At 54.7% G+C, this 17,054-nt stretch overlaps 1 protein-coding gene across 4 annotated transcripts in view; it reads left to right on the top strand.

Annotated features, from left to right (window-relative positions):
* The window catches only part of PLD1 (phospholipase D1), a 48,338-nt gene that overhangs the window by 2,797 nt on the left and 28,487 nt on the right, over positions 1-17,054 (top strand). The window contains exons 2-7 of one of the 4 annotated variants that reach the window (XM_021395055.1): positions 3,651-3,861; positions 13,680-13,865; positions 13,973-14,100; positions 14,293-14,438; positions 14,634-14,742; positions 15,666-15,731. In XM_021395055.1, the coding sequence (XP_021250730.1) occupies positions 13,712-13,865; positions 13,973-14,100; positions 14,293-14,438; positions 14,634-14,742; positions 15,666-15,731 (603 nt within the window). In that variant the 5' untranslated portion in view covers positions 3,651-3,861; positions 13,680-13,711. Of the gene's footprint in view, positions 1-3,650; positions 3,862-5,440; positions 5,613-12,757; positions 12,780-13,679; positions 13,866-13,972; positions 14,101-14,292; positions 14,439-14,633; positions 14,743-15,665; positions 15,732-17,054 lie in introns of those variants that run through there. The other 3 variants (XM_021395054.1, XM_021395056.1, XM_021395057.1) reach the window with 3 other exon arrangements.

Genomic DNA, 17,054 nt, shown 5'->3' with positions numbered 1-17,054 from the left:
ACAGCCGTGCATACCGATGCCTGTCACAGGGCAGACTTGCTCCTTTCCGTGGCTTGCTGCTGCAAGTACACTTTATCCCAGACAAAGGCCTCCTCTCAGGAGTTCTGAATGGCTGTTCTGAACTATTGACAGGCTTGGAGTTAACAAAACAGGCTCTTCTTTCTTCTTCTGTGAGTATAATAAATATAAATGTACTATGATAAAGACTCAATGGAATATAATATGTTGTTGCACGAGTAAATGTGTATAATTTTGTTCGCAGCCAAGAGCAACAAAGGGATGCTGCAGCGAACGCCTCACGGTGATGGGGTCTGAGCAGAGAGAGGAAATTAGGTCCTGTGTCTGAGAGAGGGAGAGGCTCTTTGAGTGAGCACGTCTGAAAGGTGCTGGTTTTTAACGAATTGTGCTTAAATAACTGTACGGAGTAACACTGGAAGCTGCAGCTGGAGAGGGCACTAGGGGTCACCACTGCCTTATCTGAGTCATCTCAATTAACTCAGGAGTAAGATAAATGACAAAAAAAGAAACCAAATCCAGGCTATGCTTTTTTCTTTCTTTTTCTTCCTTCTTTCCTTCTTCCTTCCTTCTTTCCTTCTTCCTTCCTTCCTTCCTTCTTTCCCTCCTTCCTTTTTTTTTCTTTCTTTTTCTGGAGCTGGACAGCTTGCATTTTATCTCCCTTTTTTTGTCCTTTTCTCTGCTCCAGGCTGCCTGCCTTCTGTCTGTCTGCACCTTGAAGCCTGTAGGATGCATCCAGGGAGGATGCTCCAGGAGCAGAGGAGTTGCACCCAAACCCATTCCGTGCAGCTCCCATTCACTCACAGCAAGGGTTGGGCAGATGGCCTGTGCCAAGTCAGGCAGAGTCACACCGCGGCCTTGGCGTGTTTCTGCAAGTACTGATTGCTGCAATGAATGGCACCCTTGTAGTCAAGAGAGTCCTGACACGTTTGGCTCTGCCCTGCCAGTAATCCTATGTGTGGAGCTCGTTGTCCCCTGCCGTCCCCCAGCAGATAAGGATCCCTGATTTTCTCACAGCTGCCTCTCACGTCTGTGCCGGGAGGGGGATCGGTGCCCGGGCTGTGAGCAGAGATGCAAATCCTCTTCACGGATGTCTGGAAGTAACCATCCGTGTGGGCTGACTGTATTGTCTGAGTTTTGGAATCGTGCTTTTTAAGGCGGGATGCAAGGTGTCTGGGGAGAAAGGCTGATTTTACCGAGGCAGGTGATATGCCTAGAGACAGTCAGACAGGCAGGCCGGACCCAGCGAACAGCCTGCACCCCGACCTCCTGCCTGGTTCTAGCTATAGGAGCTGATCTTGCAACACGTGGGTTCAGTTTTCTCCATGTAGAAATTATGGCATGGTAGATTGCAGCGTTTCTTGTTGCACGGTACTGCAGAAGTTAAAAATTCACAGGAACTCAAAGCCTGGCCAGGCCAATTCTTGAAAGAAATGGCTGCCAGTGGCTGCAGAAGTGCAAAGACAGCACTTCAGGGTTGGGAAGTCCCTCGTGTGCAAATCCCTGTGGATCAGGAGAGCGCTGGAGACCTCTCCCTGCAGTCGTGCTGTGTTTACATCCTCTTTCCTAAGCACGGACAGCAGTCCCCTTGGGATGGTGCCCCGGGATCAGATGGGGTTTTATGGTGCACAAGAGAACACGGGCACAGATATATGTTCTCAGGCCAGCACTGTGATGATGAAGCTGCCTGGAGAGTGTTATTTTGATGGCAGGTTCTGGAGAAATGTGGGGACTTTGGCCAGCCCGGGGCTTACAGGGCTGCACGTTGGCTCCAGCAGACCCAGGTTAATGTCACCCCAGGTACACACTTCAGCGGTCGTGCCTTCATCCAAAGGTGGGGGAGTTCTCTGGCTCCCTATTTTAGGGTTTTATGTAACGCCCAGCTTATATAAGCCTTTGTCAGTTAACAAAACAGGTGGAGCATATCTTGCGTAGATTTGTCTCTGAAGAAACACTCATTATTTGACTCTTACTCAAGTGCTCGTTACATACTTTAAGAATATTTGTTAGTTCCTTTCTAGTTGCCAATAATAACGTACCTCCTTGACAACCTGCTATGGATGAACGATAAAACGTGTAATTCACCCATTTCATGAGCTACATCTCAGAATACATTAGAAACAATGCTATTGATGTAGACAAGGGAAAACCGAGGCATCCCCCAAATCCCGGCCTCGGGCTGCATCTTGCTTTCCTCTTGCTGCCTTCGGGCAGGAGACAGCATGGGAGTGCTGTTAGGGGAGGGAGGACGGTTTGGCCTCACAGGGAGCGGAGGGGCAGCGCTGAGCTCTGCTCTCTGTGACAGCGACAGAGCACAAGGGAACGTGGGTGCATCAGGTGTAGGTTCAGGAAAGGCTCTGCATGGCACATGTTGCCCAGGGCAGTGGGCACAGCCCCGAGCTGCCAGAGCTCAGGGAGCGTTTGGTGACTGCTCTCAGACACCGCCGCGTGGTATTTCTTGTTGCATGGTATTGCCTGAGATCCTGGGCTGGAGAGGACCATGCAAATTGTTTTCAGATGGACTGGCTGAGCTCACTCAAACCTGCCATGCCTGCTACTGCGCAGCTTTAAATAGCAAGCCAGCGCGCGTCTCCGCTTAGCACCATATGAGCCGGTTTGCACTCTCCTTCCCCCAGTCGCTGTTGGCTCGCTGACGTGCCTGGCATTGCTCGGGGCTCAGAGCAGCGCTGCACAGCGCAGCAGCTCCACTTCCAGCGCCCAGGCCTGGCCCCGCAGCCACACGAGGGCATCCCGGTACCCGCACGGCCCCAGACCAAGTTGGCGAGTTTTTTTCCCTTTTCATTCACTCTTCTCCCTTGAGAGGGAAAAAAAAAAAAAAAAAAAATACCCAAACAGCGAGAGCTTTGTTTTTGTTTCCATGGGAATTCTGCGAGAAGGGGAAGGTGTGAAAGCAAACCAAAATATCCTGGCCAAACACGATCGCGCTCAGCGCCTCTCGCAGCAACCCAGCCCCGGGGGTCTGCCGTCCCCGGGCCTGGACGTGGCTGCGGGGAGTGCCACAGCGCAGGACTTGGCCAGAAGATGTGACTACAGCTCCCAGGAGGCAGCGTGGCACGGCGCCGACTTCCTCCCCAGCCTCTTCCTCCTGAAGGGGTGGCAGCCGCTTCCTTGGGAGGACGGGGGAGGAAGGAAACAGCACGGAGGAGACTGCTCTCCCTGCTGCAAGAGCGCGGCCTGTGAGGCCTGCAAGAGACGATGGCAGCTTTTGCCCACCGCGTGCTGCTTGCCCCCTCGCCGAGAGCAGCGCTGGGCACATCTCTAGGAGCACCGCTGTGCTCTGCTCCTCCCCTCTCCCGTGCTTGGCCGCAGCAGTGCCCAGGGGCGAGACCGGGGCACAGGGCTTTGTGTAAGAGAAACGAATAAATAAACTCTCCATTTCTTTGCCTTCAGCTGGAGGGCTGCGTTTGCTGTGCAGCAGCACAGGCTCCCAGCCGTCCCCGAGAAGCCCTTCTGCAGATGTCTCTGTGTGCGTTATGCATCCCAACTCCTCAGGTGTTCCCTTTTTAAAGAGAAGGAAAAACATGACTAAATTGCAGCTAAAAAAAAAAAAACAAAACAATAATATTAGAAATCATTCTGACACTGCTCCTAATGTTCCCACCCTGGTTTTCCAGAGCCTGGTGGCGTGGCTCCCCGTGTGACACCACGCAGTGTGCTCACCTTGAATTAGCACACGTGGCATCCCTGTGACAGCAGGAAGCGCCCTTGGAGAGCTGCACAGGCGGTCCTGGAGGCTGAAAGTCGGTGGGAGCAGAGAACAAAGGAACCCCCAGCCCTGCCTGCTCTGCGGCCGTCCGACAGCACTTTGTTTCTTCAGAGCTTGAGGTATTTTACGAGGCACGTGCCACTCATCCGCTTTGTGGATTGCCTCTGGGTCAGGGAGGGTGATGGGAATGCTCCGGTGCTCAGGATGGGGGAAGTCTGGTACGTAGGTGCCATAGTGCTCATCAAGATGTTTGCTCGCTTGGGCCAAAGTAAGCCTAACCTAAGTATGCATTAATCGAGCTACTGTTCATGAATTCATTAAGATCTCCCAGAACTCAGCTAGCCAGATGTGGGCACGGTGCGTGCTGTCCCCTGGGCTGGAGATGGTCCCTCTGCAACCAGGGATGGGAGCGGGCATGGTCCAGGCAGCTGTGGGGTTAGCAGGGGAACCTGAACAGCTGGCAGGGATGGGGCATCCCCTGCAGGTGGTGCCCGGAGAGGTATTCCCCTGCCTGCACTCCAGCACTTCCCACCCCGTATGTTGCCACGAGCAGTGTGGGGCAGCACGTCCTTCTCGAGCACAGCTTTGCCTGTGCATTGAAACGAGATGGGGATGTCACAACCACAGGGTGACTTTCCATCATTTCCATTTCCCCTGTTCTTTGCTTCACAGTTCCCCCGGCTTGTCTCCAACGCACTCCTGATGCTGAGTGCTCCAGCTGCCTGTGCTAATTCCCTTGCCTGATACCACTTGCACTCACAGCTCCCCACAGTGCTGAGCGGAGCAGTGTCAGAGCTCAGCACTGACAGAAGCTGTGTTGCAACGCTGCTGGGAACCCAGCTCAGATTGGTCGGTCTGATTTTAAGCGTGAAGGGCATCACCCCCACGCTGTTCTCAGTGAGCCCCCAGAGAGCCAAGACAGGGGAGACCCAGTTTGAACAGGCTGAGCTGACGTGGGGCAGATGTGGGGCTGTTCAAAAAAATGAAATAAATCCTTTAAGGAGGAAAAACCACGATGTCCCTGTGCAGCTGCAGGGGTGGAGGCTGTAGAGCACTGCAGAGAGGTTGGGGCACGCTCCCAGCACCCCAGCCCCACTGCCAGAGCTGCTCAGCATGTGGAGGGCTTTGCTTCTGCACTTGTCAGTTCAGTGCTTTTCTACGCATGCAACAAAAATTCTGTCTCTTCCCCAAAAAATCTGCTGCTTTGCCTATTCAAAAGCGCTTTCGGAGTGTGCATGGGGAGCAGCGTGGAAAATGCAGCATTTGCGTACTGCTCCGACGCAGACAGTATGTGACCGTAATTAATAAGTTGTCTTACACTACAAACACCATCGCCTGCGTATTTAATTCCTTGTTAATTTGCTCTGGCTTTCTCGTTTGCTCCCCGAGCCAGAGCTACGTGCAGGGCGAGCAGCCGGCTTCTTCCTACTGAAGCAACCGAGGGTGCACGAGAGGGGAAGGCGCGTCCCGGCGGCGGAGCTGGGCTCGGTGTCACCCCAGCGTGCAGCAAATCTCCGCTTTCAAAAAGCAAACTTTCTCCCCCCGCTAAACGCGCGCTCCTAGGTTATTATTTTTCCCTCGACCGCGCATCGCCCGGCACCGCGCTGAGCCGCAACCTCCTCCCCCCGCCCCTCCTTCCCTTCCTGCGCTGTCCCACGCCCGCTGCTCTCGGCTCGGGGAGGGGTTTCCCGCAGCCCGCCCCGTTCATAGGCTGGGAGCGGCCGGGCCGGGGCTGGGGCCGCTGTTGGGGTGCGGAGCGGGGCGAGGTGCGGCCCGGCCCCGCCGCTCCGGGACGGGACAGCACAGCCCGGGACGGGACGGGACTGGCACTCACGGCGCCATGGAGCGGCCGCCGCCCCGGGGGCAGGAGGTGGGTGCGGAGCGGCGGGCGGCTCGCCCTGCCATTCCATTCCTTCCCTTCCCTTCCCTTTCTTGCGGGTGCAGGGTGGGGAAGGGCTGGGGGTTGCGCTCGGGGCGTTTGTTTGCGAGCGAACGCGCCGGTCGGGCTCTCCCGTCGCTGAGCTGGGAGCAAACTTCGCTCCTGGGAGCTGCCGTCCGCCCCGCGGTGCGCGCTCGGGATGCCTCGCTCCCGCTGCACGCTCCGTAGCCCCGCGCCGGGCGGGGGTCGGGGCTGCGTCCCGCGGGCACCCCGGCACCCCGTGCCCCGCCCCGCTCCGCCCGAGGGCCGAGACCCGACGGCTTCCCCGCAACGGCCCCGCTCGGCAGCCCCGGAGCCTTCTCCGCCGCTTGCGCTTTGTGTGTATTTGGCGCGATGCTTCCTTGCTTTGAGAGGCTGCTGCTGGAGGACCCGGAGCCCGGAACGCCTGGGAGCTGCCCTGGGCAGCTGGTTACTCCCGGAGCGATCCTGCTGCGTGCCCGGGGCTGTGCACCTTGCGTTGGTGTCCGCGTCCTGCCTTGAGGTGAACGCACGCCGTGCCTCAAGCGTTGGGGTGGATGTTCTGAGGAGACCGCGTTTCCCTACGGTCCTATCCCCGACAGCTGGTGCAGCCGTGTTAATGTGACATTCCTTGGAAGAAAACGAGGAAAGGGATGGCACCGCAGCGCAGCAAGAAGCGCTGTTTTGGTATGGCATGCTACTTCCCTTCACTGCTCGGAGAGCGGGAACGCCATTTCAAGCGTCCTTAATTGCTCAAAAATGTGTCCCTGGCACCTGGCAGCGTGAGCTCATGCTGATGGCTCGCAGGTGTCTGGGAGCTGCTCCTCTGCCCCAGGATGCTTGCAGCAGCCTCAGCCCCAGCCTGGAGCTTGGGAATCCCCAGGCTGCCCTTCCCCATCCTTGTGTGCTGCAGATGCTCCTTCCGTCAAGGTTTAACTTTTCTGCTTAAGTTTCTTGCTTTAACACCTGTCTGCACGCTTAGTTTTGTCCGGATGCGTAACATCCTCCTTTTTGAGGGTTGCTGGAAATGGGTGTTCAGGCTGTGGTCTTGCTGGAAAGGACCCAGCTGAGTGATTTTTGGGATTCCCGTGGTCAGAAGCTGTTGCCCACGATGGGGGGAGGCAGGTGTCCCCCGAGCTCTTGCAGATCCAGAAGTTTCCTGGGATCAGAACTGCAGCTTCCTTCAGCTGCTGAAGATACAATTAGAGTTAGAAAGAATGAAAATGTGAGCAGGAGGCCGGTGATCCTCGCTGGTGACTTCACTCTTTCACAAAGCACCCTGAAATCACATGCCTCGACGAGAAAGTTGCACTACTTAATAGCGGTGGTGAGGGCTTGTGTCAGCTTGACATTGTTATCCCCAGTAATTGGTGAAGTGCTCTTTAGGCCACGGGGGTGGCTGCAGCAGAGGAAGGATCCCGTGTTTTACAGCAGGGCTGCTCTCCAGCAGTGACACAGGAAACATCTTCTGCACGAAGGAAGCGTGGCTGTGCCTCGCTTAGTTACGAGCTGAACTTGGCTTGGTACATGTATTCCCTCCCAGGAAAGGGGTTGAAAGCAAGTGAGCAAATCTTCAGGGAAGGAAGTATCAGGGGAACACATAGCATCATAAAGCAGGTGTATCAGTCATGGAGGTTCCTGCAGGCTTTGGGATTTGTCACCCATGATGGAAAGCCTCGCTCGAGCCCTTGGTTTGTGTTTCTGTGGGTGTCTGTTCGATGGAGTGCTCGATGGCAGGAGCACAGGAGCAGACCACGGCCTCTCGCCTTCCCTCCTACTGTGTGCGGGATGGCCTGTGTCGTGTCCTATGCTCTTGGGGCTGTCTGATGGAAATCACCTTTTCATCCTTTTTCCCTTCCCAAATTCCCCCGGGTATTTGGTCGGGCAGCCTGGAAAGCAGAGGGATTGCAGGGGGAAAAAAGAGTTGAGGGGAGGAGGAAAGCTCCGTTCCTGGCGTTTCTCTCCCAAACGAGCACCGTGCTGCTCTCCCACCCACGCAGCACAGGGAGCCCAGAGCGGTGGGAGGCAGCTGGTGTCTGGGGTAGGGACACGTGTCCCTTCCCTGGCTCTCATGCCTGGGGGGAGCAAGAAGGAGGCAGACTCGTGGATTTACAGGTGGGGCTGCTGCCCGATGCTCCCACAGCGAGAGCAAGGAGCCAGAATGCAGGTTTGTAACGCCAAGATGAGATGGCTGTGCCCAGGGAGGTGGTGGAGTCACTGTCCCTGGAGGTGTTCAGAGCCGTGGGAATGTGGCGCTGAGGGATATGGGCAGTGGGAGTGGGGGGATGGCTTGGGATTAGGCTTGGGGATCTTAGAGGTCTTTTCCAATCTTAATGATTCTATCTTGAGGTGGTTGTCAGGCTCATGTGCCTGAAAATGTGTCAGAGTGGGACTGGATGGGGATGTTGCAGATCGCAGCCCCATGGATGTGGTGGCATCTCCCTGGTGAGAGTCCTGTGGCTGCACAGAGTCACGTTGGGACTCCAACTGGTCACATTTCTGCAGCCTTGGAACTCTCCCTCTGTGCTCTGGAGATGCGGTGCTGACCATACAGAGCCCAGCAAACGAAACGATGCTTCCCCTCTGACAGCAAGGCAGCCAGTTTGCATTTGTTATCTCTGTGCAAGAGCGGCGTCTCGTCCTCCTCCATCCCTTCTTTTTGGCAGAGGAGGTGTAGATAACAGAAGAAATGGTCCAAAGGAGCCCAAAGGAGGTGGCTGTGTAGGGGGAAAGGGTGCAGTTAGGAGGCAATGCAGAAGAGAAAGTGCACAGCTCGCGGCCATGTCCCAGCGGGGACGGGGCGCTCCGGCACGGCGCGGGGACACAGAGAGCACTATGAGGCAGACAATATCCCACAGATCAGCGCCGTGACGCGCTCTGTCCAAGTCCGTGCAAGTGGATGATTCACGTCCAGTTGTTGTTTCTGCTTATCTCGTTGGGCAGGAACTTGCTTTTCTGCGCTCCCCGTGCCTCGGGGCACACGGGTCACGGACACGCGGGAGGGATGCGGCACGGAGCCGTTTCACCGACCCATCTCCCAGAAAGGATCGCCTTTTTAAACTGGAAATGCTTCTTTTACTCCCCCCCTCCCCCTGCCCCCCACATCACAGCCCCCGTTGTGAGCGTTGGCCCTGCATCGTCTCTTTCTATTCGAGTGAGCGTGCGGCCGTGCCCAGGTCTCCATTGCAGTCTAAGGGTGGTGGGAGCGACTCGGCGAGCGGGCAGTGCATAGTGTGGCCTTTACAGAAGGGAATATTTTGGTCTCCCGCTCTGCTTTTTCTAAATGCCTATTCCTGTAGTCCCGACCAGATGCTCTGAAGTGTGTTTTTCCATGACAGGAGTTCCCAGTGAACTGATATTTCTTGCAGGGGTCCCACCCAGCTGCGAGCCCCACCAGTATGGAGTAGCAGTGAGTCACGGTGCCTTCAAGGGTCTGCTTTGCAACCCCATCCCACGACAGTTTGGCAGCAATTGTGGCAAACGAGCCGCTCTGTTCACTGGCAGAAAGAACCAGAGATAGGAATGCTGTCGGAGCCCTGGCAGGGTGCTTTCTTTCCCCAAAACCACCGAATGTTTTGCTTTCTGCCAAGCAGCCTTTCTATTTTTTAAATGTGCAGAAAGAATATAACCGTCTGCAGAAACCTTTTGGAGAGCATCGCTGCTCTCAGGAGGCTGGGAGGGAAAATAGGGGGAAGAAAGTAATTAACCTGGGGCTGGTGGTGGGCAGGTTCCCATCTCATATTGAGCTCAGAGGGCTGAGCTTGCAAGTCGTAACCCTGGTGGCCTCTAGGAAGGGCCAGAAGGGGATGGGGATCTGTGGGCATCCTGTGTGCTGTGCTGGGTGCTGGGGGCAAAGCAGGGGAGGAATGGGGCTCAGCAGCATCTCCCAGTGCCTGCACCATTGTGATGGATAGAGGGAAGGGAGAAAAAGAAATCCGAGGCATCTGTTTTGTTCTAAGAAAGCTGTCAGTACTGTGGCTGTGTGTCAACGAGCTGTGTTGCATAAATTTGCAGGTGTTTAGCTGTTTTTAAGCAAGAAACACAGGAGAATGCTTTCTGCTATTTCCTTCCTGCAAGTTCCTTCTTTGTACATGGGAGTTTTCTGCTGAGTTTGCCTCTTTCCGAGCTTAGTTCCTCGGGTACTGACCCAAAAGCTGAGCGAGCGCTGCTCACCTGCTCCTGACACCAGAACCTCACTGTCCTGCAGCACGGTTCCCTGCTGGCAATGGCCCAGCAAAGCACCTTTGGATACTTCTGTGTGTGATTTCCAGCAGCAACGTGAGCAAAGAAGAGCCGTGTCGATGCTCACTGGGAACCTGATGATGAGCAGAACCATTGGAGATCAATCCCCTTGCGTTCAGCCACACATCAATGGCAGCAGGCACAGAAATGCCATTACGCTGAGCCCAGAGCAGCTGCCCGTGCTGTGCCTGGCTCTGGGTGTCTGCTACGTGCATCTTGGAGTGTTTGCATTCCTCAGCTGGGACCCAAACCCTCCTGCAGACGGGGCCCCCCAAATTCCTCGCAATCTGGCAGAACCAGAATAGCCTCGAGAGATGTATGGGATGCATACGTTTACATAGTGGAAATATGTCCTGTATTTGTATGACGTGTTCAGCTATATATAAGGGTGCAGAAATGCACAGCATCCCGACACAGCGGTCCCGGTCACCTCTGCTCATTGTCACTCCGTGATCCTTTGCGTCACGCTGTCTCCATGGCAAGCTCTCCAGATATAGGATTTCTATACAGCTTTTATGCCCTGTGCCAAGAGCTGTGTGTCTGCCAGCGCTCCCAAGTGCTGCACCTCTCATCCCCGGGAGCCCAAACCTTGGGCCAACAGCTGGGTGACAGCCAGCGTTAGTCACCGATGAGCACCTCATGGTCAGCTTCCTGGCGGAGGTGGTGCTGTCTGAGGTGGGGCACGGGATGTGATGTGCATTCCTGTCATTGCCAGCAAAGGCTGAGCAGGGCTGAAACACAGCCCCGACAGCGAGAGCATCCCAGGGGTTGGGAAACTGCTGCGGCTCAGAGCTGGCTCCAGACACGTGCATCAGCGTTGAGCTCAGCAGTGATGCTCCTCTGCGAGCACCACGGTGATGTTTTCCCTTCGTGTCACTGCTTAGGGAAGCAAATAAAAGGAGTCCTTGGGAAAGGCCGGGCTCCGAGCCGTAGGGCAAAGTGCTGAGCGGGGATCTGAGCAGACAGCCATGTTGCTGATGGGAACTCCTGTCCCCTGCTGCTGGAGTTCCCAGCACTGAGCATCCCCGTGGCGTGCTCCTGCCTTGGCAGCAGTCCTCAGGGAGAAGGGCTGCAGAGATCGATAGCGCGGAGGCAAGAGGCTGTGCTGCAGTCATTAGAGCGGGAAGTGCTAATTAGCTCCTGCTTTTAGAGGTATTGCTGGTAAATGTAAGGAGCTTCGCTGTCAGAGAATAATTGTTTTGGAAACAGTGTTTTGAAATATTTTGCTTTTCTTGGGACTGGGCCAAAGATAAGCAGTGTCGATTGGGACCATGCCCGAATGTGCTGTTTGCTGTTGACTTGGATTCATGTTTCAGTCCTTCTCCAGCTCTGGTTTATCTATCCAGGATGGCAGCCATGCCTTATTCTTGTTCGGTGATGTGAGAGGGCATGCAGGCAAACAAAACCAGTGCGTGCCTGTTATGGGGATGTGGTTTGGAGCACGGACATCCCCAGGTGCTCTGTGGGGCTCTGGCACCTGCTGGGGATTTGGGATGGCAGCACTGCTCTGTGCTGGGTGTGGATCCAGGGCTGCCAGTGTGCAAACACCTCCTGCAGGGAGCTCCTGTGAGGTGAGGGCATTTCTCCATGGAGGTGTGGTCCGAAGCTAAACTTAAGTTTAAAATATGAGAAATATTGGGCAATATTTACATGGAGAACCTTTCATCTCTAGGCAGGGCCAGGAGGTGCTGAGGGCATCGTGCGTAGGATTTCCTTGGCACGCAGCCTGGGCTCTCGGTGCCTGTATCTTCTGTCCTCCCCTTATTGCCCTGCCCCAGCCCAAGCCGGGCTGTGCAGGGAGATGTGCAGGGAGCTGTGCAGGGGCAGAGCCGGCTGTGGGGCAGAGGCCATTGCACACAGCCCTGCCACAAGGTCACAGTGCGGGGAGGGATGTCGTGAGAACTGAGGTCAGTGCAGCGTTCAGGGATTAGTGTTCCTCGTCCCCGGGATGGGAGTTGATAGAGCATCAGCAGGAAATGCCTGTTTTTACTGGAAGTGCTTTCTCCTTCCCAAACGGAGGCTGTCCTGGTTTCCTAGTTCTGCGTGGTGCTCATCAGCGTCTGAGCTTGTTGCAGTTCTGCCATGATGGCTGCAAGAGCACAAACCTGGGCTGACTTCATTTCTAATTAATTTAGTCCTACTCCCCACCCTTCTGTGATATGCACTACCATTGGATCCTTCATATAATTGCAGCCTCCATACCAGCAGGTTCTGCTGCCCATCCTTAGCCCCATGCTGCAGCCCTCCTGCTCTGCTGTTGCCGGGGGTTTGTTCCCAGCCATCCTTGCACCCAGCTGGTTGTACATTAACCTAACCTAGGCATGGTGCTCAGCTCACCCCTGAGCATGCACGAGGTGTCTGCACACGGGGCTGAGCACGGCCTGATGGAGCAGATTGCAGAGCTGCGCCCAGCCTCAGTTGGGCACTCCATGCCTTCCATTAGCTCAGCTGCTGCTCAGGCTCCTGGGGCTTTGGCTGGGTTGTAGCAAGGCTCATTTCTGCTCTCAAGCCCATAATCTGTCTCTAATCTCTAGGGCAGAGTCTTGCTGCTGGGGCTGACTCAGGTCCAACCATGTCTGGACTCTGCTCTATCCCAGAGCTTGTCTGTGCCAGCTGTGGAAACAGCTTCAGCTTTAAAAAAAAAAAAAAAAACCCTAATAATAAAGAAATAAATCTTAAGTTATGCAGCTGTACCGTGGTCCTCAGCAAATAGGCATTGCCGCGCTGGTTAATTGTTTATCCATTAACTACCTGGGTCAGTTGATGTGAGGAGAGGAGCATGGCTGTACCTGGCACGGCGGGGAGGGGAGGATGCACGCCCAGCCCCATGTGCTCCCACCTGCACGGGCTTCCTCCAGCACCAGCCGTGTGGAGTTTGGCTGCTGCCTTCCTGCAAGGGTAAATCGTGGCATGGCTCCTGCGAAGTGCTCGAGGTGGTCTTTGTGCAAACCTCTTCTCTGGGAATGTGCTTTAGGTTTCTGTGAAGCAAGGACGCCTCTTCCACAGTTGGACACGTGGATGGGAGAGGCCTGTGGATGAGAGAGGCCTGTGGGTGGGTTTGTGTTATTCAGGCAGGCCTCTTGAGTGACCCCTCCAGTGAGCTGGTTCCATGTCTGGTCCTAACGCCAGCATGGGACCCCACTTGCTGGGAGATGACCCAGTTCTTCCTGATTTAAGTCAAATGGGCGTTTTTTGTTGGGGTGATTTTGCCGTGGTTTGGGCCTTGCGTGGTATTGGCCTTACATAATAATAAAATTATGTACTCGTTCCAGGAGAAAACAAAAAAGAGCGTTCTCTCAAAAGCAGCTGAACGTTGTTAAAATGTTAAATTATTTCCTAATTACAGCATACCCAGCTCGTTCTGTGGAGCTCACTCAAGAACAACGGCAGTGTTCTTTGCAGAACTTAACATCAGAAGTGTTGTGAATTCTTTTAAAAAACTCATTCTTTCACACAATGTAAGAGCCTCTAGAAGCAGAAATGCACCGGCTTCTGTGAAGTGCTGCCACGTTGTCCTGTCCGTATTTTTTCAGCAATGCTGCCAAGCTGTGACGTTTATTGTTCAGCAGAACAAAGGCCAGGGAGACCTTTTTGGATGCCAGGGGCGAGTGTGTAAGGTGCATGGGGATGAAGGAAGTCTGAATCCTGCATTGAGGCATTGCAGGCGGCAATGGTGGGGTCAGCTGGTGTGGACTCGGTGCCATGTTGAGGTATTGGAGGTGGCCATGGCGGGGATGGTTGGGACGAATGCCGAGGTGTTGGATGTGGCAATGACAGCCCCGCTCCTTCCTCCCCCAGCCCCACGTGGCTCCGACACACGCTGCTCTGAGATGTCCCTGAAGCGCGAGGGCCATGCAGCTGCTACAGCGCTGAAGAGGATCGCTGCAGACATGAGCAACATCATTGAGAGCCTGGACACCCGCGAGCTGCACGTCGACGGGGAGGAGGTCGACTCGGAGGTGCTGAGTGATCCCAAAGGTGCCGGTGAGTTGTCAAGGCGCCGGTCCCGTGCGTGTGTAAGAGCCCAGCATCCCCGCGGTGCTGCGGCGTGTCCATCTGAGGTGTGCTAACGGGCTGTGTGGTCCTTGCAGCGTGCATCCCCTTCTCCGCCATCTATCACACCCGTGGATTCAAGGAGCCGGGCACGCAGACCTACCTGGCGGGATGCCCCGTGCGCGTGCGTGTGCTGGAGGTGGAGCGCTTCACTTCCACCAAGAAGGTCAGAACCCACTTTCCAGGAATGCCGTTCCCTTGCCGTGCAGCTTTATTGAAATGCTGTTTGTAGGTGAACTCTGGGTGTGCTCAGGAGGGAAGGTTTCCTATCTGCTTTAAAACCTAATGCTCCTAAGGACGCAACGAGGGCTCTTCAAGCAGCAGCGGGAGGGCTGATCTGCGTTGTCCTCCTGCACAGGTCCCAAGCCTCAATGTGTACACCGTCGAGCTGACCCACGGGGAGTTCACATGGCAGGTGAAAAGGAAGTTCAAGCACTTCCAGGAGTTCCACCGGGAGCTGCTGCGCTACAAGGCCTTCGTGCGCATCCCCATCCCCACCAGGAGGTGCGTGCGGCCAGCTTCCTACACCAGTCTGAAATACCTTCTTTGCTTTCCCGCTCACCCATCTCTTTTTGGGGTCGGATTGGGTTTGGGGGTTTCTACTGGGAAAAGCAAAAGCCTTGCACGAGGAGGGTGGTTACGCATCGAGGTGTGCTGCGTGCGCTTAGGCTCGACGCTGGGCTTTGTGTTTCCTCGCAGCCACACGGTGAGAAGACAATCCATCAAGAGGGGAGAGCCGCGGCAGATGCCCAGCCTTCCACACACCGCCGAGAGCACGGTGCGGGAGGAGCACTTCTCCAGCCGCAGGGTAAGCGCTGCGGGGGCTGCTGGCGTGCCTAGTCCTCCTCTGTGCAAAGAGGGTGATGCTGCTCTCTGGGTTCGAAAGGGCAAAGACGCCTTGTGGTTGAGTTAGCCCACGGTGCCTAAGGGTGATGGTCCCCCTGCTCCCACCTGCTGCAGTTTATAGATAGAAGAGGCAGCTCGCAGGGTCGGGTTGCATCAATGGAGGCAGCCCCGCGGCCATCAAAATCTGAGTGATTTCAGTCCGTCCCCATCTGAAAGAGGAGATGATAGTCAGGCTCTCGACGCCGAAATGGGTAATTTTAGCCAAGCCACACGTGTTCCCTGTAACTTCATCAGATGTGAACAGATGGGCCCCGCCATGAAGCAGGTGGGTGTCTTCCTACCTCTTTGCTGCAAGCCTGGAAAGGCGTCTTCCTTCACCCGGCGCCGATCGCTCCCTTTCCTGCTGGCTGCTTCCTCCTGGGCTCTGTGCCACCAGCACCCAAGGGGCCACGTTGCGTGGCTGTGCAGGTCACCCACCCTGCTGCACCCGCCTTGCTGCTCTGTGCAAAGTTAGAGCTTTAAAAGAGGAAGAAAAAGGTTTCCTCAGTTCAAAATTTTTTTTTTAATTTTTTGACTCTTGCCTTCCTTATTGCAATCCCACGCCTTTTACCAAGGGGATGCGCATCCCTGCTGCACACCTGGGAGCGTCACGTGCTAGGATGCCAGCACTGCAAAGCACAGAAGCCATCCTGCAGTCAAGCCGTCATGCCACTGAGCTCTGATCCCCAGTGAACACATAACAACCTGTTCATTTATCCAGTTGAGCTGAAGGGTGTCTGATTTCCTGATTGATTGCTTCCTGATACCAGACAGTTGGATTTCTGATTGTTTTTTTTTCACGAAAATTCCTGCATCCCTTCTAAAGTTTCAATGTTTGAATTGTAGAAACAGCTGGAAGAGTACCTGACAAGGATCCTAAAAATGCCGATGTACAGGAACTACCATGGAACGGTGAGTAGAAATTCGTGTGCTTGAATGGCAACAGGGCATGCTCTTTCTTTTCATGTGTTGAACCTGTTGAAAGAATACCACTTGGCAGCCATGTGGCAAGGATTTGGGCTCTGCTGATCACCCCCACCCAGATGGGATATGATGAAAACCAGAGGGAAAGAACGCGAGGCTGACTGTTGGAGGTCACTGTTGTAACAAGACAGAAATAGAGGTTCAGCTTAGGGCATTCGAAGCAACTTGTTCTTCTTTTCTTTTTGCTAACTTGGGAGAAATGCTGCTCTGTAAGCCTTTTGCAAGCTTCTAGCTTTGCAGGGACCTCGGGAAGCCGTTTGGCACTGGGGCAAGGAGCGGGGCCAGGGCTTTGTGCAGGTTCTTTTAGGGATGAGCAGTGGAGCAGTCACAATCTGCACACAGAAAACAGTCATCTTTCATTCTCAAGGCAATACTGGGCAAACTTGGCAATTTTGATCAGCAGCATATGCAGAGCGGGGGAGAGTTATTCTACAGTATTTATCCCTCTTGTCAGATTAGGCATTGCTTTTTGGAATACTTTCCCGGATTTCTGCTGATGTGAAGCAGTGGGTGATGTGACCAGGATGGGGGACGGACGCTCCCAGCCTGGGCAGCTGTGGGCTGTCCCCTCCTGCACAGAATGCCCCTCTGTCCCCAGAGCCAGATGTCATCGCACTCAGAACCTCTCAGGTTGTTGTTGGCTCATGTAGGGTTTGGCTGCAGTGAAACATTCACTTTGCTGCTAAGGGCAGTAGTCCTGCGCTGGGAGAACGCACAGGGAGCAGAATGTTTCCTTTAAACAAAAGAAAACAAAACAAACCCTGCCATTCTCTGTCTCGACACTAAATTGAAGGTTTCTGGCATTTTCCTTGGAACTGAACTTGTCCTCCTTAGAACAAAATGAGCACTTTGCTCTCTGCGGTCGAAAAGTCTCTGCCCAGAGTCTGGAGAATGCTGTCCCTGTTTGCAGCTCGGAGCACACTTTGGCTCTGCAAATCCTCCCATCAAGTCACCAAGGGTTTCTGTAATTCCTAAATTCTTGGTGAAGTGGAGTGGCATAGGCAAGCTGTGCCCAGCATGATGTGCAGCTCTTGCTTCTTGTACAGAGCCTTCTAATTTGTGCAATTTGATTCTCACTTCTACTTTCCATGCTGTGTCCTCAAGTTCATGCCATGCCCTGGGAGCATTCTGGCTGCAGGTCAGGTGGTTGTTTTGCAGATACAAAGTCCCCAGTGGGTTGAGAATCAGACCTATTTATTATGCTTCCCTTCCCTTCCCTTCCCTTCCCTTCCCTTCCCTTCCCTTCCCTTC

The sequence above is a fragment of the Numida meleagris genome, chromosome 4 (assembly GCF_002078875.1).
Source record: "Numida meleagris isolate 19003 breed g44 Domestic line chromosome 4, NumMel1.0, whole genome shotgun sequence".
NCBI classification, from domain to species: domain Eukaryota; kingdom Metazoa; phylum Chordata; class Aves; order Galliformes; family Numididae; genus Numida; species Numida meleagris.
Note: the sequence above shows the minus strand (reverse complement) of the source record. Positions and strands in the feature narration are given on the sequence as shown.